Source organism: Mastigoproctus giganteus, chromosome 10 (assembly GCF_048544385.1).
Source record: "Mastigoproctus giganteus isolate SK-2022 chromosome 10, ASM4854438v1, whole genome shotgun sequence".
Lineage (NCBI taxonomy): Eukaryota > Metazoa > Arthropoda > Arachnida > Uropygi > Thelyphonidae > Mastigoproctus > Mastigoproctus giganteus.
In genome coordinates this window covers 37,465,507-37,488,226 of record NC_143584.1, presented here as the reverse complement: position 1 = coordinate 37,488,226, position 22,720 = coordinate 37,465,507, and the positions used below count along the sequence as shown (strand labels likewise).

At 35.9% G+C, this 22,720-nt stretch overlaps 1 protein-coding gene across 1 annotated transcript in view; it reads left to right on the top strand.

The window, feature by feature from the left end:
* Positions 1–21,755, top strand: part of Cchl (Cytochrome c heme lyase) — a 50,472-nt gene extending 28,717 nt beyond the window's left edge. The window contains exons 3-5 of the mRNA XM_090384048.1: positions 5,001–5,272; positions 16,250–16,333; positions 21,478–21,755. Of these exons, the coding sequence (XP_090240174.1) occupies positions 5,001–5,272; positions 16,250–16,333; positions 21,478–21,694 (573 nt within the window). The 3' untranslated portion in view covers positions 21,695–21,755. The remainder of the gene's footprint in view (positions 1–5,000; positions 5,273–16,249; positions 16,334–21,477) is intronic.
* The last annotated feature ends 965 nt before the right edge of the window (positions 21,756–22,720 follow it).

Here is a 22,720-nt window from a genome sequence, read left to right as displayed (position 1 = left end):
TCAATTGCTGTGGCTCTTAAAATTATTAGAATGCCTAGCAATTTTTTCAGTGCTGTTCCAAAGTGTTTTCCTCAAAACTTTGGAATGACACACATCACACAATGTTTAAAAAAACAACAACTTTTTTTTATTTAAACCTTATTCAGTGTGTTGTCAAATGTGTGATGATTAATTGCTGACCATTACAGCAGCATGCTGAAACAGAGAGACACCAATTAATCATTGGCATCTCCCTGTTTCGGCATGAATTTTGACTGGTGGATCTGTCTCATATGATGAAAAATAATAGCTCTCTAACCAGTGAGATTCAGCTTTTATTGTTATAGCATGAAAATGAACATTATCTGAAGGTAAATATCATTCTCTTTTTAGGCATTCTTCCATAAAGTGTCTGTTGTCTGTACTATGTCTGCCCATTCACATCTAACAACTTGACTTCCATTGGTGGATGTTCAAAACATTTATTAAGGTTCCAAATTTCATTAAAAACTCAGACAAAAAGAAATCCAGCAATTATTATTATATATATTTTTTCTGTTTATTGTAGCTGAACAATATACTGTATATCGTAGCTGAAGCACTGGATATTATTTTTGCTGACATGCACTTCTTGGAGGAATGAATAGGCAGCGTGGTAGACCTGCAGAAAAGAAATGTTTTTAGTCTGCTAATATGAAAACTGTTGCTTTTTTGTGTGTTTTTTTTTTAACAGTTTTACTGGGTAATTAATTGGTAATAAAATAATTAGATATTTACTTATTAATCACAGAAAAAGAGAAAACCTGATAAATTTAGGAAGTAAAAATTTGATATGCCCAAATGACATACTGCATGAATTACCTAACATTTTGTTATACAGTGCATTTGATAAAAGGTATGATTTGTAATTTTTGTTGTTTTTTTATACTACTTAAAATGCAGATCATTCATTTCTTTTAAAAATTTTAACTGAAATTTGTAAAAATGATCAAGTAACTGTGCAAAGTATTTTCAAAAACAAATTTGTTTTGAAATACTAGACACTTAATTGTACAAACTTTCTTATATTGCAAATACTTTTAAAGTATTAAAAATTTTAATACTTTAAAATATATTAACATCACTTTAACAGTAAAGTAATGTTAGTGTAAATTCTAGTATTCTTTCAGTAAAATTTTGATTTTCAATATACATTGTTAATTGCTTTATAATTAGAAAGATAAGCTGTTGAAAAATCAGATAATGAGTGCAAGATATGATTAAAAAGTTCAGGGACTCACCAGTGCTGCAGTATCAAGATACTGTGGCATGTTCACTGACTCATCTAGACATGAACACATGTATCACCTATTTATCAGCATTCAATCTGAAGTAGCACTCATTGAATAGGTGTTTTCTGTGTCTCATCACATCACATTATAAAATGAATGATTTTATTGCAAACTTGTATTGATTTTTTTTAAAATTAGGGAAAATATTTAACAGAAATTTACAAAATGTTGAAAACAGCTCTTCAAGAAGATGCCACATGTCTTCAAAGACTTTTCAGTGGTTCACAAAGTTTAAAGATGCCTGCTTATCCAAGGGAGATGGTCCTTCAACTTCAAAAATCAGTGGTTCAGTTGCTCCTGATCTGATCAAAAATGATTACCATTTTACTATCTGCAAAGTCACAAGTAAAATTGGTGTTTCTTATGGGATATATCAGTAATTAATTGGTAATGAGATAATTAGATATTTATTTATTAATCATAGAAAAAGGAAAAATTCAATAAATTTAGTCAATCAGTCGGTTTTAATGCGAAATTTGGGAAAGCAACATATCTCAGTCAGGTTTTGCCATGCAGAGAGTGGCAAGTTCTCAAATTTTAGGATCTGTAACATGGTAACGCGTTGTGAAGGTATTCACGCCTTACCATGCACAGTGCGTTACCATACCTTCACAATGAATTACCATGGCATTGCACTGATGATGAAGGTATTAACAACATGTTACCATGATATTGCACTACCTTGAATAATTACCGCTTCACCAACGGAGAAGGCTACTGTTACTTATTCTCGGTGGATACTACCTCTCAGACAGCACTGTTTCGGAGCTTGCTGGCTCCGCATCGGTGGGTAGGCAGGTACCCTGGCGTTGAAATGATGACAACCCAATTGCGAAGTATAACTCCACAATATAAAAGGTGTCTGATGGTGTGCAAGTAATTAAGATTATAGAGCACTTTAAGGCTATAAGCCTCGGATTGCAAAATAGTTAACTGACATGTAATTCATGCATCATTTTTGCATCTTACTTTATATGTTGGTTCCAAGACTTCTGCAACTTCTGGAAACATTCTAATTGGCTTCTTTTGTAACTGGTAATAGTTCCTATCTTGTGTTCTGAATAATTTCCTCAGTTGTTGCTGAGAAAATTATTCAGTGATTCAGAAATTATCTATGACCAAAACGTCATAGATAATTTCTGAATTTCGTTTTTTTTCGTTTTAATTTCTGGAGAGTATCATACGGAAGTGTTCTACTTACTATATTGAGGTAAACTTCTCTTATTATTTTACAAATATAAAAGGGGGAATGAAACACTTATATATTTAAATACAAATATTTAGATTTTTTGGATTCTTAAATATCTGTTTATTTCTGTTTGTAAATTACAAACAGATGGAAATCTGACATATTTTTCGTGTGACATATAATCTCGTGTTCCTACCACTTCATCAGTGATTGCTACTCTCATTGCTACTTGTTTTCAACTGGAAATGAACAGATATTTAGATCTTACTTAGATTAAAATTGTTTCATTCCTCCTTTTAATATATTTACATTATCTACATACCAATCAATCTAGGCAAGCTAATTTACACATGCAAAAAGGTTCTTCATCACCCTTTCTTCTGGCTTGAATAATTTATTTCGCTTATTCCATTTCATTCTTATGCTAGTGTTTGAAAATTCAGGCATAGTTATTCAATCAAATATTTAGCCAACAATTGTTAAATCTTTTGTCCTTTTCCCCTTTGAAAATTGATCACCATTACAGAGGTTGTGGAGAGTCTGAAACAAGAGAATTGTCTTTTATTTATTGTGGAAGTATTTTACTGCTGAATAGTGCACAAGCTTACACTGAAAAATAATCTTATAAATGTTACAAATTTTACTAGTTGCCAGCACATCATTTAACTTTTTTTTTTTTTTACTGCATTGCTATGAAGAATTATTAAAATGTCAAGTTCAGACAATTTGCTATATGTCATTCTTTTTGCACTTGCTAGTTCCTCAACTAAGATCCATTGTACATCAGTTCTTTCTGCTTTCAAAATAGCTTCAGGTAGGTTCAAACATTAAAAATGTTGGACTAGATGCTGCAAAACATCAGTTGCTTCATCTCTTTCTTTATCTTCAATGATACAGAGAAACACTAGAAAATTGTTCACAAAAAAAAAAAATTAAGCTTTTGCTATTGAAACTTAGTAAAAAAAAAATTAAAAAATTAAAACTCAGTTCATAACTCCTCTTTGTGATGAAACTTTCTAAATGCTCTTGACACCCATATGCAGAACCATTGTTACAAACAAAAGAAAACTTGGACTGCAACAGTATTTGTCTTGAAGTAATGATAAAGAGTAGTGTGTAACAGATAACCCAAGACAGAAATCCACAAGAAAAAAAATCCTGAGTGCACTAATAGTTTAAAGCATACTATAATGGTGAATAATTATATTTTAATATAAATTGTGTTTGTTGTCAGTAAAATTTAATATCAGGGCCAAAGTCTGAATTTAAAAAAATCTGCTTTTTTTTCTGATAAAAATGACAAAAATGTCCTGCTTTCCAAGTCAAATATTGGCACCTGTACATTTATCAAATGTGCTATATAACAAATCAGACTACCTCTTCAGATAATTCTTTCATTTTCACACTATCATAATAAACTGCGTTATGACATATGAAGGAAAATGACAGCAGTTATTCTTCATAATACGTTACAACTCTAATCAATAAGATTTGTGCCATAACAGAGTGCTGCCAATGGACGAGCACTGATATTGGTTTGTAATTAGTTTGTCACACATCTGACAAGACCTAGATAAGGCATGAATTTCAAAATTTTTCATACACAAAGCCAGATATACCTTGGAGCAGTTCTGTAGAAAATACTACATGCCATGGTCATGGATTTATAGTACTTTATTACATAAAAATAATTAAATAAAAAGTAATTCCAGAAATTATTTATGGGTTAAAAAAAAAAAAAAAATTCAAACATTCCTGAAATAATGCAAGTGCATACATTATCTTATTTTTTCATTTACTTGTTAATATTTTGTAATTTTTTGCTATTACTGTTAGATTTGTTGAAGCCTGTATCAGAGCTACAGATGGTCTTTTTTTTTACTGTTCAAATTTTTGTTCCATCTCTATAGGGTCAACCAATCACAGTGCTTTTTTAAATCCCCTATTTCAGATGGAGGATTGTGTGGGATCATCAGCATTTTCATATTGCAGTAATGAAACTACAAATTTTGCCATGCTGTGCAAAATCTTTAAATAGGGTTCCCCCATGCTCTTTAACAACTGTAACAACCCAACTTCCGCCCCCCTCCCACCCAGTGGCAGTGTAGACCTAGTGATGTGATAGGTTGTCATTACATATTTGTAAGTTTAAAAGTTCAGAATAAATCCAGCAAGGAAATGTACACATTAATCAAGCTAACTGCAGCTCACTGAAAAAAAGTCTCTTTATAACCTAGTTTCTTCAAGTAATGAAAGAATGGAATCCATACCTTTCCAAGTAATTAGTGATGAAGTCACTTTACCACAAATACTCATTAAAACTACAAGTAGTACTTAATAAAAAAATATATATTGTATGTCTTCCCCCAAAACTATTTATTTATTTAGATAACTCGATATTCATTAATTAACATTTTAAGTTATTAACTGACCTTTTTACCCAAAATTTCTAGTAAGGTTTCTGGAGTTTATCCTAAAATTATCTTTCATTTCATTTTTAGGAAACTCCTCCAAATCAAAGGCCTGCACCTGATCAACCATTTCCACTGCCCATTGCTCGTGAGGTATCCACAATACCCAAAGCAGGTACAGAAAATGAACATTGGGTATACCCATCGCAACAGATGTTTTGGAATGCCATGCTTAGAAAAGGATGGAAGTGGAAAGATGATGACTTGTCTCCTAATGATATGGCTCACATAATTCGTATTCACAATATCAATAATGAAGTAGCATGGCAGGAAGTATTAAAATGGGAAGCTTTACATGCTAGGTAATGCTACAGTTCTGAAATAATATTCATTATGATATAAAAGAGTTTATTTATTTTTGATATTCAGTAGTGCCATAGAAAATATAGCTAATCAAGAATTTTAAAATTTTTGCTTGGATACACTATCTTCTAAAAAGTACCTGCACATATCTGTTTTCATAGTCCTTCCCAGATAAACAAATGGCTCACACCGGTATATAAAGAAGGTATATGTGTCACACAAGTTAGTTGTTCTTTTCATGGCACAGCGCCAAGATGACTGATTTTAAGCGGAATGTTATTATTGGGTGTCACATTGCTGGCTTGTCGATTTATGTGGTTGCTGACAGCCTGCATCATCAGAAGTGAATCATCAGTGAGGTTATCGTGAAATGAAAGTGTGACAATACCAGTCATCCTGCAGTCCATAGGTAGGCTACGAAAGCTCACTCCACATGACTAAAGTTTCCTCAGAAGGGCAGTATAGCAATCTTATCAGACATCCCTGCAAAATGTCACTCAGGATTTTAAGGCATCAACTGGGGTTGAGGTCTGTTAAAATACAAATGCAGGAAGCTCCATAACCCGAAGAGTGGTGTGGGACCTGACAGGTGCCAACACCACAAAGTTTCGAATTGTGTTTGTTTCTAGTTCAAGGTTAATTGCTTTTATTTTCCCACAAGTTCTGTGATTTGCTGTAACAACTTATGTGAGTTGTTTTTCAAAAGCAACTAATTTCTTTTGGTGAGTGTGCAAGTTTCACTTCCATAAGTCATGGTGGGGAGTATACGTTGGTTCATTATTTTGCGTTTCAGACAGATTGGGATATTGCTCCTCAGTATGTGACTGTATTTCCTGAATGCTGTCCATCCAAAATTTATTCTTCTCTTTACTTCCAGCCATTTATCATTATTACAGCTAATGACTTGTCCCAGATAAGTATATGAATCCACCTTTTCAATTACTGCTCCTTCAATGATTATATCTCTTTCTGTGGAATACTCGTTTATCATTACTTTTGTTTTAGCCATACTCATCTTTAGTCCAAAATCCTTAATAACTCTGCATAACTGACTAAGATTTTCCTCTAATTCTTTGGGATCATGGCTTATGATCACAATGTCATCTGCAAATCGTAAATGGTTTAGTTACTCTAAACCATTTACTTATTTAGAGTCTAATCTTCTGAAAGCTTCCTCAAGGGCAGCAGTAAACAACTTCGGAGATATTGTATCTCCTTGTCGAACTCCTTTCTCAATATTAAATTTGCCATTGTCTTTGTCTAGTCTAATAAAGGAGGTCACATTCTCATATATATTCTTCAAAATCATAACGTATAGGGTATCTATGCCTTGTTTTTCCAGTGCCTGAAACATTGCCTTATGCTGTATGGAGTCAAATGCCTTTTCACCATACACAAATTCCGGGCATAATTGTGTTTAATATTCATTTGCTTTCTCCATTAGCTGTGATATTATGTGAAGGTGATCCATAATTGAGAATCCTGTCCTAAAGCCAGCTTGCTCTTACAGTTGATTCTCATCAAGTATTCTTTTTAATCTGATTGATGATTTATTTCCTTTCTTATGCAGCAAAACTATGATAGCATTATTTCACTGCTTAGGAGTCATGCCTTTTCTAATGCATTTTGTGAAGTCTTGCCAGTTTCTTTGTCTTGTCTCTTCCTCCCAATTTTAATAACTCTACAGTAATTTCATCTTCTCCTGGGGATTTCTGATCCTTCATTTTCTTCAACGCATGTACTACTTCATCAGGAAGGATATCGGGTATGTCGAATGTGTTAGTAATTTGTGATCCATCTTCCCCGCTGCCTGCATCATTCCCTCTCTCCTTGTATAATTCTCTATAGTAGGCTTCTGCTATTTGAATTATGCCTTCTCTGCTGTTTATAAGTACACCGTCACTATTCTTCAGTTTCAGTGTCATTTGTCTTTCTGTATTACTGCTCATGGCTGCTGATTCAAGTCCTTTGTTTTCCCTTAATGCTTGTGCTACTTTTCTTGTGTTAAATCTTTTTATGTTCTCTCTGAGTCGCTTTCTAATGGCTTTGCTTAACTCAGTATACACAATTTTATCCATGCTGCTGTTTATTTTGCTCTTCATTTGTCGTTTTCGGTTTGTCACGACAAGTGTTTCTTGACTAATTTTTTCTTTGGATTTCTTTTTACCTATAGGTTCCTTGGGCTTTATCACTTTCAGAAAGTTGTAGTATTTCTCATTGATATCTTGGTCCTGAACAGTCTACAGAAGCTCAAAGTTGTTCTTAAGTTCCAGTACATACTGCTTTATCTCCTCCTCTGTTATCTCAAAGACCTTCGTGTTATTTACTTGAGTCAGTTTTTTCTTTCTTTTCTTATATCTATATCACGTGTGTATCTTACCATTCTGTAATCACTTCCAACATTTACCTTGTTCAGGACGGTAACATCGATCATGATATATCTTCTGTTAGTAAGTATGAAGTTGATGTCATTAGTTGTTAATCCATTTGGGCTCTTCCATGTCCACTTTCTGTTCACCCTTTTCTTGAAAAAAGTGTTCATCACTGACATTCCTCGAGATTCTGCAAATTCCAAAAGTCTTTCATTTCTTTCACCAATTCCAAAATTTCCTGGTTCCTCTTTCTGCATTGTTTTGTCTCATTGAAGTCCCCCATAATGATAGTGTAGTGGGTTTTTGGCTCATATAGAAGACTCTCAATTTCGGTGTACATTTCTTCAGCCTCTTCATCATCATGGCTCGATGTTGGTGCATAAATTATTATAACCTTTAGCTTTTACCTCTTAGAAATCTTGAGTATCATTCTTGACACCTTTGGTGATGTACTTTTGAATTCCAAAATGTTTTTTATATCTTTATGGACCAGAAAGCAAACTCCACCTTTGCTCCTTTCACTGTTTTCATTGGATTTAAAAAGTATTCTATCCCAACTGCACTGTCTGCATGACTTTGAATGATATAATTTGTAAAAGGTAGCAAAGATAAAACAATGAAAGTTGGGCATTAGCATTAGTAGAGGCATATGATTCAAGAAAGCAAGCTTATTCAGCATCAGCCAAAAAAAAAAAAAAAAAAAAAAAAAAAAAGCACAACCACTACTCCCATTTTACCCCTCCGTTCGTTCGAAATACCTGTCCAGCTGAGCCTTAAATTTGTTTAGGCTATCAACTTCAACAACAAGTGATGGAAGTCTATTCCACAAACCAACTGCCCGCTGGCTAAAGGCAAATTTCCGCACATCTATCCGACATCCGTCCTTCCTCAATTTGAATTTATGCCCTCTCAGGTGATTATTCTGAGCAAGAGGAAGAATCCCATCGGCATTGAGCATGCTCAAGCCATTCAAAGCCTTATACACCTCTATCAGATCACCTCGCCGATGCCTAGTCTCCAGACTCTGTAATTTGCAAAACATAAGCCTTTCTTCGTAAGAGCAACACTTTGTTCCATTCACTAATCTTGTTGCCCTTCTCTGTACTCGTTCCAGCAACTCTACATCCTTCTTGAAATGAGGCCTCCAGACCTGTATACAGTACTCAAGGTGTGGCCTGACCAATGCCTTATACAAGGGAATAATCACATCCCTATTCCTGCTAGAAAAATTCCTGTATATCATTGACAAGACACCATGAGCTACTCTTGCAGCTCGTCTGCACTACTCAGAGAACTTCATATCTGCCTGCACAATTACCCCCAGGTCCTTTTCATTCTCTACCACTGTCAGCGTAGTACCACAGAGTTGATACGTTGATCTGGGGTTACTGTTTCCCATATATAGTACTTTACATTTGTCAATGTTAAACTTCATTTGCCACCTCTCAGCCCATCTGCTCAACCTTTCCAGATCCTGTTGCAGCAGCACAGCATCAGTAGTGTCCTTAACAACCCTGCCAACCTTTGTATCGTCTGAAACTTGGACATTAAGCTTGATATACCATCATCTATATTATTTATAAATACAGAAAACAACAATGGACCCAACACTGCACCCTGAGGAACTCCACTAATAACATTAGTCCACGTTGAGCAGTGTCCATTGATTACCACTCTCTGTCTTCTGCCACCCAACCATCCCTTTATCCATAGCAGCAATTTGCCTCCAATGCCACACTGCTCCAGTTTGTGCAGCAGTCTTCCATGCGCAACAGTATCAAAAGCCTTTCTAAGATCCAAATATATAATATCAAAGTTATTCCCTGCATCCAGTTCTTTTGTGACTACATCATAGTATCCAATAAAATTGGTCAGACAAGACCTGCCCTTAACAAAACCATACTGTGTCTGAGCTATAACTGAATTCTTGTCCAGATGATCCTGCAGTGCTTCTTTAACCAGTGCCTCCATTAATTTTCCTGGAACCGAAGTTAAACTAACAGGTCTATAATTACTTGTGTCAGCCTTTGATCCTCCTTTGTGAATTGGGGTTACATTTGCACGTCTTCAGTCTATGGGTACCTCCCCTGAGTCCAAAGAAGCTCTCATAATTATGGCTAGGGGTTTGCTTACTTCCTTTGCTGCCTCCTTTAATATAACTGGATAGATCCCATCCACCCCGGGTACCTTTTTTATGTTTATCCTCAACAATTTCTCCTCCAATTTCCTCTCAGTTATTAGAAAATCATCTAGCTCACTGCCAATGTTTACTTCACCTACGACATTCCCCTTCCTGAATAACTCCTCATGTGTGAATTTAGATGCAAAATACTCATTTAGATTGTTAGCCACCTGAGCAGGATCCTCAACTGTTGAACCATCAACATCCAGTGGACCAATCTGATTCATCCCTTTCCTTCTTCAGTTTAAATAGGTAAAGAACTGTTTTCTGTTTTTCTTTGCATTCTTTGCCAAGGATTTCTCATAATCTGCCTTTGCCTGCCTAATCTCCTTTGTGACTTGGTTACAGACCAACGTATATCTATCATAGGCTTCCATGTCACCCATTAATTTGTATGTATCCCATGCATTTTTCTTCTCTGCCATATGTCTCATTAGTTCATCTGATAACCATTTAGGCCTGAACCTTGGACAATATTTCTTGGTTGGTATATAAAGCCTGGTAGCTTCCAAGATTAGTTCCTTGAATGCTTCCCATTTTGAATTTGCTGTTGGTAACACATCAGTTGGTCCCAATGTATAGAATTTAAATACTGTCTCAGCCCATCATAGTCGCCTTTACGAAAGCAAAAACCCTTCCCTTTACCTCTGATGGTAGTTACCTCCTTGAGTAAATCCCACTTCAGCACACTATGATCACTGCCACCTAGTGGTTCCTTTATCTGCAGATTCTTAATGCATATAGAATCACTACTGATAATCAGATCAAGAGTATTACTCCCTCTAGTTGCCTCCCGAACATGCTGGTGTAGAAAACAATCATCCAATAAATCCACAAAAGCCTTGCTAGTGTGTGAGTGACCAACCCACAAATTCCAGTCAATATCTAGGAAATTAAAATCCCCCATTATAAGACTCTCTGATTTACTGGCCCATTCTATTTCCCTGTACAGTATCTTATTATACTCATCAGAGTCATTAGGCCTATAGCACACTCCTACTCTCAATTTTGATTTACCCATGCTTATGTCACACCAAACTGACTCGACACTGCCCTGTCCATCGATTTCGACTGGCTTCACTTCCTTGGATTTTATGTGTTTTTTAACTAATAGCATAACCCCTCCTCCCTTCCTATCCTGTCTATCCTTTCTGTAGATGTTGTATTCCCCAAATTCCAGTTCTGCATTCCTTATATATCTGTGTGACACCATGTCTCTGATATCACAACAATATCTGCCTTTGATGTTTTGAGCAAAACCTCAAATTCATCAAATTTATATACTAAACTCCTAGCATTGGTGTACATGCAAGTATACATGCACCTGTTTTATTCTTAGCTACCCTAACACAACCCATATGTTTACTTGTACCGCAATAACTTCCAGCAGTCTCTGAAATATCCTGCATATTGTTTTTCAGACTTCTGCTCATTCCAATAGAAGCAGTGCAAGAATCCCTTTCACCTCTGCCAGTGGCTACTGTTAATCTATTTGTCTTTGTCTCCCCCCAAGCTAGCAGTTTTCCGACCCACCTAATACTGCCTCGATAGCATCAGCAAATATTCTTGCACCCTTTCTATTTAAGTGTATCCCATCCCTGTAGAAGCAGTCTCTTCTGTTTACAAGTACAGTCCAGGCTGAAAAAAATTCTACCCCTTGTTGTTGTTGTTGTTGTTTGGGGTTTAATGGCGCAAGAGCAACTTCGGCTATATTGCGCCTGTTCAAGTTTTGTTATTTCCTGTTCTACCCCTTGTGCCTTGCACAATCTTTCTAGGGCCGAATTGATCGACAAGGCTCTCATCATATACTCTGTGATATCCCTGTGATCTGCTGAATTTTTCTCATTTCAGTTTCTGCACGTTTTTCTTTGTTTCAGCTTTCCATGCATGTATATAGCTTTATTATTTCTTTGTCCTTTGAAGGGCAAATTTTCATCAAATTCCAAGACTCATCAAGATAACCTGGCAACAGATGATCCCACCACAAACTACATATAGTACAGATATATATATATATAATAAAAATGTTATAAAATGAATATGCTGCCAGAAGTCATCTTGTTTGGAGTATACAAACAAAGAATTAGCCACAAGTAGACTCTTGCTATGAAAAAAAAACAAAATGAAGGGAACCTGAAAGCCATAAAGCGGACCTGCCAAAGATTGAAATAGTGGCTGCAATAGACTCCTCTCTCTCACACTCTCTCTCTGCCCAGATATTGTTTAGCCCTCCCCCCCTTAAAGCTGCAGGACACTAATTACATTAGTAATCGTCACTGAGGAATCAATTCAGATGAATCTATTCATGGCCTGAGATCCAGCCTTTTATCTTGTTTGCAATATACAAACAAAGAATTAGTTGCGAGTAGAGGTTTGTGTGAAACACTTAACAAGAGATGGTTTGTGTGAAAATAGTGGAACCTGACAACCATAAGACGAAAATGCAGACACAAAATAGTGGCTTTTAGTTACAATTTATGCAGCCAGAAATGTTGCCTATTTAATTATCTTTACCGGTGGTAAGAGTACCATACTTTGGGAAACACTGCTTTAGTTGATGTGTTTTTTGTTTTGTTATTTGAGATAAATTTATCGAATTCATATTTTATAATTTCAACACTCTGTAAACTGATAAAATGGTCCAGAAAGAGTGCAGTAAGAAGAAAATTTCAATTAAAATTAAACAAAAAATGTGACGAAAATTTCAGTGTCAAAGGTCTTGGAACGAATGTTAAAATAAATATTATTATTTTTTGCTGGGGTGGGGGATTTTATTCCACCGGGGTGAAATTCACCTCCAGTCAACCCCTTGGATTCAACGCTGCCTATCTCCCTGACAATAGAGTCACCAACAATAACTAACTCCTGTGGGATCAGCGCATTCTGTCTTGGAGATTGCTGCTGTGTTGCCTGATGCACAAGAGTGAGCTCTGGCATTGAATTGGGCAGCTGAGAGCTTGATATTAATTTCCTCATATTAATTTCTTGGAGGGCATCTTCGCTACACCTCAAACTCTCGTAGACACCCATCAGAACACTGAGTTGGTGCCTAATTTCTAGACACTCTGCACCTAGCACACACACACAAAGACATCCTCCTTGGCTAGATCATGTTCTGTTACAGCGAGTTCAGCAAACATTTCACAAGTTGCACATTTTTTTAGGCTGTGATGCGTTGGAGAATTGCCACCCTCAGTTCTCCCCCAAGTCACAGCACTCCTGCCACTTTGTGCCCGTTGCTTTGCTGCTCTAGTCTGAGGCATGATATTGAAAATTGATAAGATCAATAAATTTAATTAATTAATTATCAATATTACACATCTACTAGAATCCTAACTGCAGTGATATGTATTACGTTATCTAGTTTTACATTAGAGCTTTTTTGGAGCCTGTAATTCACAGCTGGAATTTGTAAAGAGAGTCCTGCCCAGGTTCAAGTCTGCTGTGAGAATTGAGACCATTGCATTTTCCATACAACTTAAATCCTGCTGCTCACAAAAACAGGTGAAAGGAAAAGATAGATAATGTAAATGTTTACAGATGCAAATAAGTTCAATTGTATGTGCTTAATATTTATTGAAATGTGCTCTTCTAAAGCTGGGTATATCTCTCTAAAATTGGGAAATTTTTAAATGTGGCACCTATCCATCCCCGAAGGCACAGTGTTTTAAAGCATTTACTGTATAAGTTTTTTTTTAACTTTTTAAAAAATATTTAGATACAAAATAAGCATAAATATATGTACATGTTTTAAATTTTGCATGCTTAGTGATTTTGTAAACTAGAAAATAGGAAAGACTTATAGGAGAACCAATAATATATATATATATATTTTTTTTTAAATAAAAGGTGTAAAAAGCATAGCATGCTATATATAAAAATATATAAGAATTATATTTCTATTTCTTAAATATTTAAATTTTAAGCATCGAAATTGATTAAAAAATATTAAACAGAAATCTTAGTATACTCCCAAGAAAAAAAAAAAAAAAAAAAAAAAAAAGCAAGCTTTCTTTCAAAAAGTTAAAAAGAAAGTTGTCATCTATCATGTCCAGCACCACCATTTTTATTACAATTTGAGACACCACACTGCTCCATTGTATTATTTACCATCAAGTATGATGGAAAGTTCAAGGCGTACTATCTGTAATCTATAGGACACCTTTACAAACAGAAAGAAAGATGTTATCTTCTTTTTAAAATGGGAAATATTTTTATTCAGGTCTGAAGGCCTCACTTAAAAAAAAAGAATAATAATAAAGACATAGTTAGCCACAGAACCTGGAGACAAAAACACCTTAACGGTAACCTGGTCACAGTTTAAGGATCTTTAAGGAATCAGCAAAATGAATAAGGGAAGTATATTCTTGCTGACAGGTGAAACTAGAACAAGAGACAAATTAAAATTTTGGAAATCAGTGGAAGCTCTCATAAAGTTCATCTTTGGGCATCATATTCTGATCATTGTAATAAGTTTCCTTCCCATCTAGAAGATGTGAAAAAGATAAAGGCAGGCGCCTCCGTAGCCAGGTGGGAAGGAGCAGCAGTGCGTAGCACACGCTTCTTGATTAGACCGGGGTTCGAGCCCGTCACCACCAAATACGGAGGATGTGGAAAGGTCAGGGAATGACCACTGCATATCCCCGAGCAATATGGCCTTATTTGCTAATGCTCCTAAAAACCAAATAACAATAACAAAGATAAAGGCAGAATTGAATAGTTACTTTTTAGTATTGGTAAAATTGTAGTCAATTGCGGTTTCTTCTTCTTCTTCTTTTTTTTTTTTTTTTTTTTTTTTTGCGAAACTAATTTATCCCCAGGGGCTCACATCTGGTGAGTATGGACTTGTCACACCCAGGGTCCTGAGCTGGATATCATTATTCTTCTCTTTCTTGGTGATTCCCTTCTACTTCTCTCTCTCAGGGTAATTCAGAATTTTTTTTTTTTTTGCCTGGTGCACATAAGCCTCAGACTTCCTTGCACCATATAGCTAATACGCTAATAATAATAATAATAATAATAATAATGATAAGCAGCAGGCCATACGGAAGATAGACAAGTGGTATACCCAACTCAACCTAAGCGAGGAGCCCCTCCTAAGTCACCCCCAACCAGGAGGCACAAACAAAGCTAGAAAGATGGGCAAAAAAGACACTCCATGGCAGACACTACAATGATCTCCATCAAGATCACATAGATAACATTGCTTCTAATGCATGGCTCATGAGCGAGACACTCTTCCTCGAGACTGAAGGATTCATGCGCGCCATCCAACACCAGGAACTATAGAAAATACATTGCCAAGGAGCCCGGAGTGTCCGATGACACATGTCGACGATGCCCCTTGGCCTCAGAAATGATCCAAAACATCACAGCAGGATGCAAGGTGATCACCCAGACTGAGTACACTCATAGTGTACTCAGCCAGGATAATACATCAGAAGCTAGCAAGGAAATACCAGTTGATCGAAGAAAGTGCACTATACTACAAGTACGAACCCAAGGCAGTACTAGAGACCCCAACCCACAATCTGTACTGGGACCGTGCCATAATAACGGATAGGACAATCCCGCACAACAGATCGGACATAACCCTTGTGAACAAGAAGGAAAAGGCTACCTATCTGATTGACATAGCGGTACCCAACACTGGCAACCTGCAGAAAACCCATGGGGAAAAAATCAGGATGTACACGAACCTAAGACAGGAGATCAAAGAGATGTGGCATATGCAAGAAGTAGCTACCATCCCGATCATTGTGTCAACTACATAACAGCCTAGCAGCAATAGGTCTACCAGCGAACACCTACAAGGAACTCAAGAAAGTCACAATCCTCACCTGTAGGATAGTCAGAGAGTTCCTTGACCAACAGTAACACCAGACATAAATAACAACCACTACCCTGTGTACTTGATAGTAATACCTTTCACGAGGTGGAATCCCCAATCTGGGAGAAATAATATAAGAGCAATAATAATAATAATAATAATAATGTAAGAAATGTATCTAAATATGAAACCTACATTCCAAATTAAAATATTTAGACTGTAGTAGTGTCTCTTGCTGCTTTGCTTAAAAACTCTTCTTCTTTTTTATTATTTCACTTAGGTAATTTTAAATTCACCTTCAATAGCATAATATATGACCAAATTTTTGTGATGTCTTCTGTATTCAAAAGAAATCCAACTGGTTGATAGAAACAAGCATCAGTTCATTATTTGGGAATTTTATTAGTAGAGATGTTCACTGTTAAGTTATTCATTAAGATATATGATTAAGTTATCATTATAGGATCAACTTTCTGCCCTTGTAAATTTAACTAATTGTAACAAGTCATATATTCATTCTTCAATTGTAAATAAATACATTAAAAAATATTCAAACCTTTTTCTTATCGACAATATTTTTTTGTTCCTTTAGGGAATGTGATAATCCAAAGTTAAAAAAGTTTGGTGGTAAAGCTCAAGAATATTCTCCAAGAGCCAGAATAAGAAATTTTTTGGGGTAATTATTTTGTTTTATGTTATTATATTATTTGTATATTCTGATAATGATACCAGTTTTAAAGTTAATCCTCCCAAAGACTTTTTAATTTCCCTTGAAATTAGATTGTATATTTGGAAATAAGGCTAATTTTAATGGATTGTCTGATATTGAATTAATTATTTTGCATAATAAATGTTTTTACTTTTAATTAATATAAATACAAATCCTTTTAATTTTACTAGATTAAAACCACAGTTATAATCATAACACAACAGCAAGGTTATAACATGGTTATATATATTCAGGCAAGACAAAATGAATATCCATATTCATTTTGATGCTATAGTTTTCCAAGTCCATAAAGGATGATCTTGAAAAATGATGGCAGGCTGGTGAATTTGACTTCTGCAGTAGCAAGATCATGGACTCTATGGTTAAAGACACCATACAGGACCAACTTGGTAAGAAAAAAAATCACAGCATGGGTTCACAAAGTTGGAGGGGGCGGAGAAACCTTGGGACCTTGCCTGATCTAGTTAGCTACTATTATGAGGTCACTGATGATTAGCATTAGTATTGTTAAATGATGCAAGAAAGCAAGCTTATGCAGCATCAGCAAAAAAAAACCTCATTTCACTTATTCATTCCCTCCAATAGTTTTTATAGTTCCTCGTTGAATTTATTTAAGCTATCATCTTCTACAACAAAGGATGGAAGTTTGTTCCAGCAATCAACCACCCATTGCCTAAAAGAAAACTTCCGTGCATCTCTTCTGCAGCCTTCCTTCCTCAATTTGAATTTATGCCCCCTCATGTGCATAGCCTGAGAAAGAATCCCATCAGCATTGAGCTTGCCTTGCTCAATCCATGCAAAGTTTTAAATACCTCAGTCAGATCACCTCACAGGTGCTGCAATTTGTAGAACTGGAGCCTTTCTTGGTAAGAACATCCTTTTGTTCCCATCACCAATCTCATTGCCCTTCTCTGTACTTGTTCTAGCAGGTCTACATCCTTCCTAAAATTAGGCCTCCAGACCTGTAGCATTACTCAAGAAGTGACCTGACCATTACCTTATACAATGGGATAATCACCTCCTTATCCTGATAGCAAAATTTCTATATATCATTGACAAAACCTCATGAGCTGTTGTGGCAGCCTGTCACTATGCACAAGGCGCCTCCGTAGCCAGGTGGGAAGGAGCAGCACACGCTTCTTGATTAGACCGGGGTTCGAGTCCGTCACCACCAAATACGGAGGATGCAGAAAGGTCAGGAATGACCACCGCATATCCCGGAGCAATATGGCCTTAGTTGCTAATGCTCCTAAAAAAAAAACCAAATAATAAATAAGTCACTATGCACAAAATTTCATATTTGTCTGCACAAATACCCAGCTCTTTCTCATTTCCACTACCCTGAGTGTAGTGCCACACAGTCAGTATGTAACTCTGGGATTACTACTGCTCATATGCAGTAATTTGCATTTGTCAAGGTTAAACTTCCTCTGCCCATCTGCCTAATTTTTCTAGATCCTGTTGCAGTAGTACACTTCTATTATTGTCATTAACAACCTTGCCAACCTTTGTATCATCTGCAAATTTTGACACTAAGCCTGATATACCTTCATCAGTATCATTGCTAGATATAGAAAAAAATGGGCTCAAACTCCACTAATAACATTAGTCCACAAAGAGCTGTGTCCATTGGTTAGCACTCTTTTCTTCTCCCACTCAACTACCCTTTTATCCATTTTAGCAACTTGCCCTTAATACCATACTTCTCCAGTTTGTAGAGTAGTTTTCCATGCTCAGCAGTGCCAAAAGCTTTCCTGAAATCCAAGTATATGATATCAAAATTATTTTTTGCATCCAGTTCCTTTGTAACCACATCATAGTATCCAATCAAATTTGTCAGACAACACGTTCCCTTAACAAACCCATGCTGTGTCTGAATTATTTCTGCAGCCTTGTCTAGATGATCCTGCAATACATCTTTAACCAGTGACTCCATTATTTTCTCCAGAAAAGAAGTTAAACTAATTGATCTGTAATTACTTGTTACCCTTTATGAATTGGGAATACATTTGCACATCTCTAGTCTGTGGGGACTTCCCCTGAGTCCAAGGATGCTCTCATAATTATGGCTAAGGGTTTTTGTATTACCTTTGCCACCTCCTTTAATATAACTGGATAGATCCCATCCACCCCAAGTGCCTTTCTTATGTTTAACTTCAACAATTTCTCCTCTACTTTGCTGTCAGTTATAGATGATATAGAATCATAGTTTCAGTTGTAACACTGGAAGGATTAAAAAGAATGAAGGGATTCTTCACAGTGATACAGTACAACAAGTTCAAAGTTTGCTATAAAAAATGGTGTTATTGGAGTATAATATTAATGTTGGAATAATCAAAAGGTTTGATATTTGAATGATGGAAATTAACTTTATTAATATTGCATACACATAGCAATATTTTACAATCAGTCTTAGTGTACTGGGACTTACAAGCTTAGTTTACAGTTATTAACAAAAAGCTGAGACAGAATTCCCTGAAGCTTTGCCTTTGATTAGTGTATATTCTGAAAGAATTATCAGAAGAGCATTTACATCCAAAGAGTTTCTTAGCCATACTTTGTTATGTAATATTTATTTATCAAGTGGAATTGATGGATTGGGCTAGAATGGCTCAACATGTTATAAATTTTTTCTGACTTGTCATTATGAGCAAATTCAAAAATTTGTATTCCTGAGAACATGACATTCAGTTGGAGTCTGTGTGCCAACTTAAACAGTAGGTTTCCTTGAGAATTTGAAAGTGACTTCTGCCATAGGAACCCTCCATTGATAAGAGATTCAGAGATTACATATATCAGTTTTTTGGCCAATAATTAATTTTGTTTCCATTATTTTCCATCATAGATTTTTCCATTCAACTAATATAAAGGCACATGTACTTCATAAACTTTTTTAGGTACACCTGCCTTTTTCATGAAATGGAGTGCCCATTCAGTAACAACAATATGTGTTCGTACCATGTGATATAAAGCAGCCAGCCAGATATGTAGGGATGCTATATTGTGTGCAGCTCAGTGGGAAAATGGGCAAGACAAAAGATTTAAATAACTTAGAACATGCATGGTGGTTGGCAGTATTAGTATATGTGCCAGTATTAGTATCTTGGAAATCACAATCCTGCTGAGGTATTACCCCCTCTGGTTGCCTCTCGAACATGTTGCTGTAGAAAACAATCCTCCAATAAATCGACAAAAATCTTGCTAGCATGCGAGTGACCAAACCACAAGTTCCAGTCAATATCTGGAAAGTTAACATACCCTGTTACAAGACATTCTGATTTACTGGCCCATTCTATTTCTCTGCACAACTGTTCATTGTACTCATCAGAGTCATTAGGCCTATAACATACTCCTACTCTCATTTTCCTTTTCTCAGTGTTAATGTCACACCAAACAGACTCAACATTGCACTGTCCACCCATGTCAACTGGATGCACTTCCTTAGATTTTATGTGTTTCTTAACTAACAGCATAGCCCCTCCTTCCTTCCTACCTTGTCTCTCCTTTCTGTACAAATTGTACTCCCCAAATTGTAATTCTGCACTCTTATATTTGTGTGACACCATGGCTCTGATATCCCAACAATATCTGCTTTGATGTCTTGATCAGCACTTCCGATTCATAAATTTTATTTACTATACTTCTAGCATTAGTGTACATGCACTTGTTCTTACTCTTAGTCACCCTAACACAGCCCATATATTTACTTGTTCCATGATGATTCCCAGCAGCTCTTGAAGTCCTCAGCATCTTGCTCTCTAGGCTGCTGCTCATTACAATAGAAGCAGCACAAGAACCGCTTTCGCCTCTGCCTGCAGCTACTGTTAATCTTTTAGTCTGTGAATCCCTTCAAGCTAGCAGTTTTCCAACCCACCGAACACTGCCTCGATAGCATCAGCAAATATTCTTGCACACAACCATTCTATTTAAGTGTATCCATCCCTGTGGAAGCCGTCTCTCCTGTTAGGAAGCACAGACCACGCTGAAAAAAATTCTGTCCCATGAGCCTTGCACAATCTCTTCAGGGCCGAATTGCTTGACAAGACTCTCCTCATATATTCCCTCCTATCATGTCTGGGCAGAATTGTAGACACTTTCAAATTTAACTCTAATTCGTGACTTTTTCCCAGCATTGACTTGTACTTGTTAAGTAAATCTGTAGATCTCTTACTCTTAAGGTCATTAGTGCCAAAGTGTACAACAATATCACCTTTTGTGCCCTTAAAAGATGATATCTGCCCTACAATGTCATTAACTTTTACCCCTGGCAGAAATACCCTGGTCCTGTTCCACCTATCCTTTTTGTATAATATATTCCTAGTCTCCCTGATAATAGAGTCACTGACAATAACTAGTTCCTGTGGGACCAGTACATTCTGCCTTGGAGATTGCCCTTGTGTTGCCTGATGCACAGGAGTGAGCTCTGTCGTTGAGTTGGGCAGCTGAGAACCAGCTAAGTCCCTCGTATTAATTTCTTCGAGGGTATTTACCCTACACCTCAGACTCTTATAGATGCCCATCAGAATGCTGAGTTGGTGCCTGATTTCTTCACAGTCTCTGCACCTAGCAAATTTCATTGGCATTTTATAGTGGTGGAATTATATAGGATTATATACGTCAGATTATATACTGTAATATAATCTGACGGCTATGTTGACATGAAAGTCATATTTATAGACACATTGAAAAGAATGTACATTCTTTCCTCCTGTTTAGAAACAAGCAGTTGTAACAAAAAATAGATTCTAATGAGATAGACCATATGTATTTTTATTCAGTTATGTGAAACAGATAAGTAGGGAAATGCAAACTAACAACAACAAAAGAATTGTATTTACATTAATTGACTGTACCATTTGTACAATTAAAAGATTTTCAAGTGTATACATCTGTAATATAAAATATTATGAGAATTTTGAATGAGTTCTTGGTTTAGTCTGGTGTCAGCATCTTGCTGAGCCCCTTATCAAAAAAAAATTCCAAATATTCATTTATTCACTTGTAGTCTAGTCTTGACTGTTTTCTAATTGAAATATTTAAAAATTTATTTTTTATAATTTTTCTCAATGTCATTTTTACTTTTAATTTAGTTATGAACTGCCTTTTGATCGTCATGACTGGATAGTCGATCGCTGTGGGAAAGAAGTTCGGTATATTATTGACTATTATGATAGTGGTGAAGTTAATGTACAGACTGGAAAGTTTGCAATTCTAGATGTTCGTCCTGCTTTAGATTCTTGGGAAAATGTTTGGGATAGAATGAAGGTAGCATGGTGGCGTTGGACCACAAAAGATGAAGGTTCATGACCAGCTTAAATTAAAAAATCTTTTCACAGAGTAAATGAAGCTTGTTACACTTCAAGTGAAGATAGGGAATCCTAATAATAATAATCCTATTTATGAAAAAAAGAACTAGTTACTTTGTAAGATAAATGAGCTGTATTTATTAAAATAGCTAATGAATGATAAGAAAGTTTTCAGCTTTGTTTTATTTAAATTAATTTTTAACATTTCATGGTCTTCACTTGCCTGAAAGGAATAAATGTACAAGACTTATTATGCTGTTCTTTACATTTAAGTGTAAATGTCCAAGGTCCATTTATCTGCTTTTGTGTTGCTTTTACATTGACTGTAATATAATCTGACTGGGCTGTGTTGACGTGAAAGTCATATTTATAGTAAAAAGTGGCATAAGATCAGTTTAAGACAAAAAAAGGGGGGGGGGGGATGATCATTTTACATCAGAATCATGATGAAAATGCAATTTTAATAAATCTTCATAGTGAATGTACCACAGCTAATAAAAACAAAGGAAAGGATACATTATGTCCATCATATCAGGAAGCCGGGGACAAAATACTATTCAAAATTATTTGTAAATGTTCACAGACTTGACTTTCATGAACATTACCAAATACTTTCAGTAAAAAGAATGCTAGAGATGTGAAATTTACAAGTAATATTCTTTATTCTGTGCCTGTCACTTTAAAACTAATATGCATGTTCAGTGTGTTTTTCTAGGGGTGATAGTGGAACATCATCCCTAGAAAAAAAAAAAAAAAAATGGAATATCATATGATAGTTTGTAGCATTTGTAGTGCATGTCATGCAGCAACTTTTGCCACCAGACTGTGGAAAATGAAGCCATTACTATGGATAGTTACTGGGAAAAGTGCATAAAGACCCTCAGATGTAGCCTGAACTTCCTTATCTGAAAAGCCCAATTTCTTCTGATTGGGCTTGTAAACTCTCAGAATACTTGTCTATGGTTTGTGGAAAATTCCCATGTGTACCACATGAACTCCTCTGTGCCTTGTGAAATTAGTGTGTTGT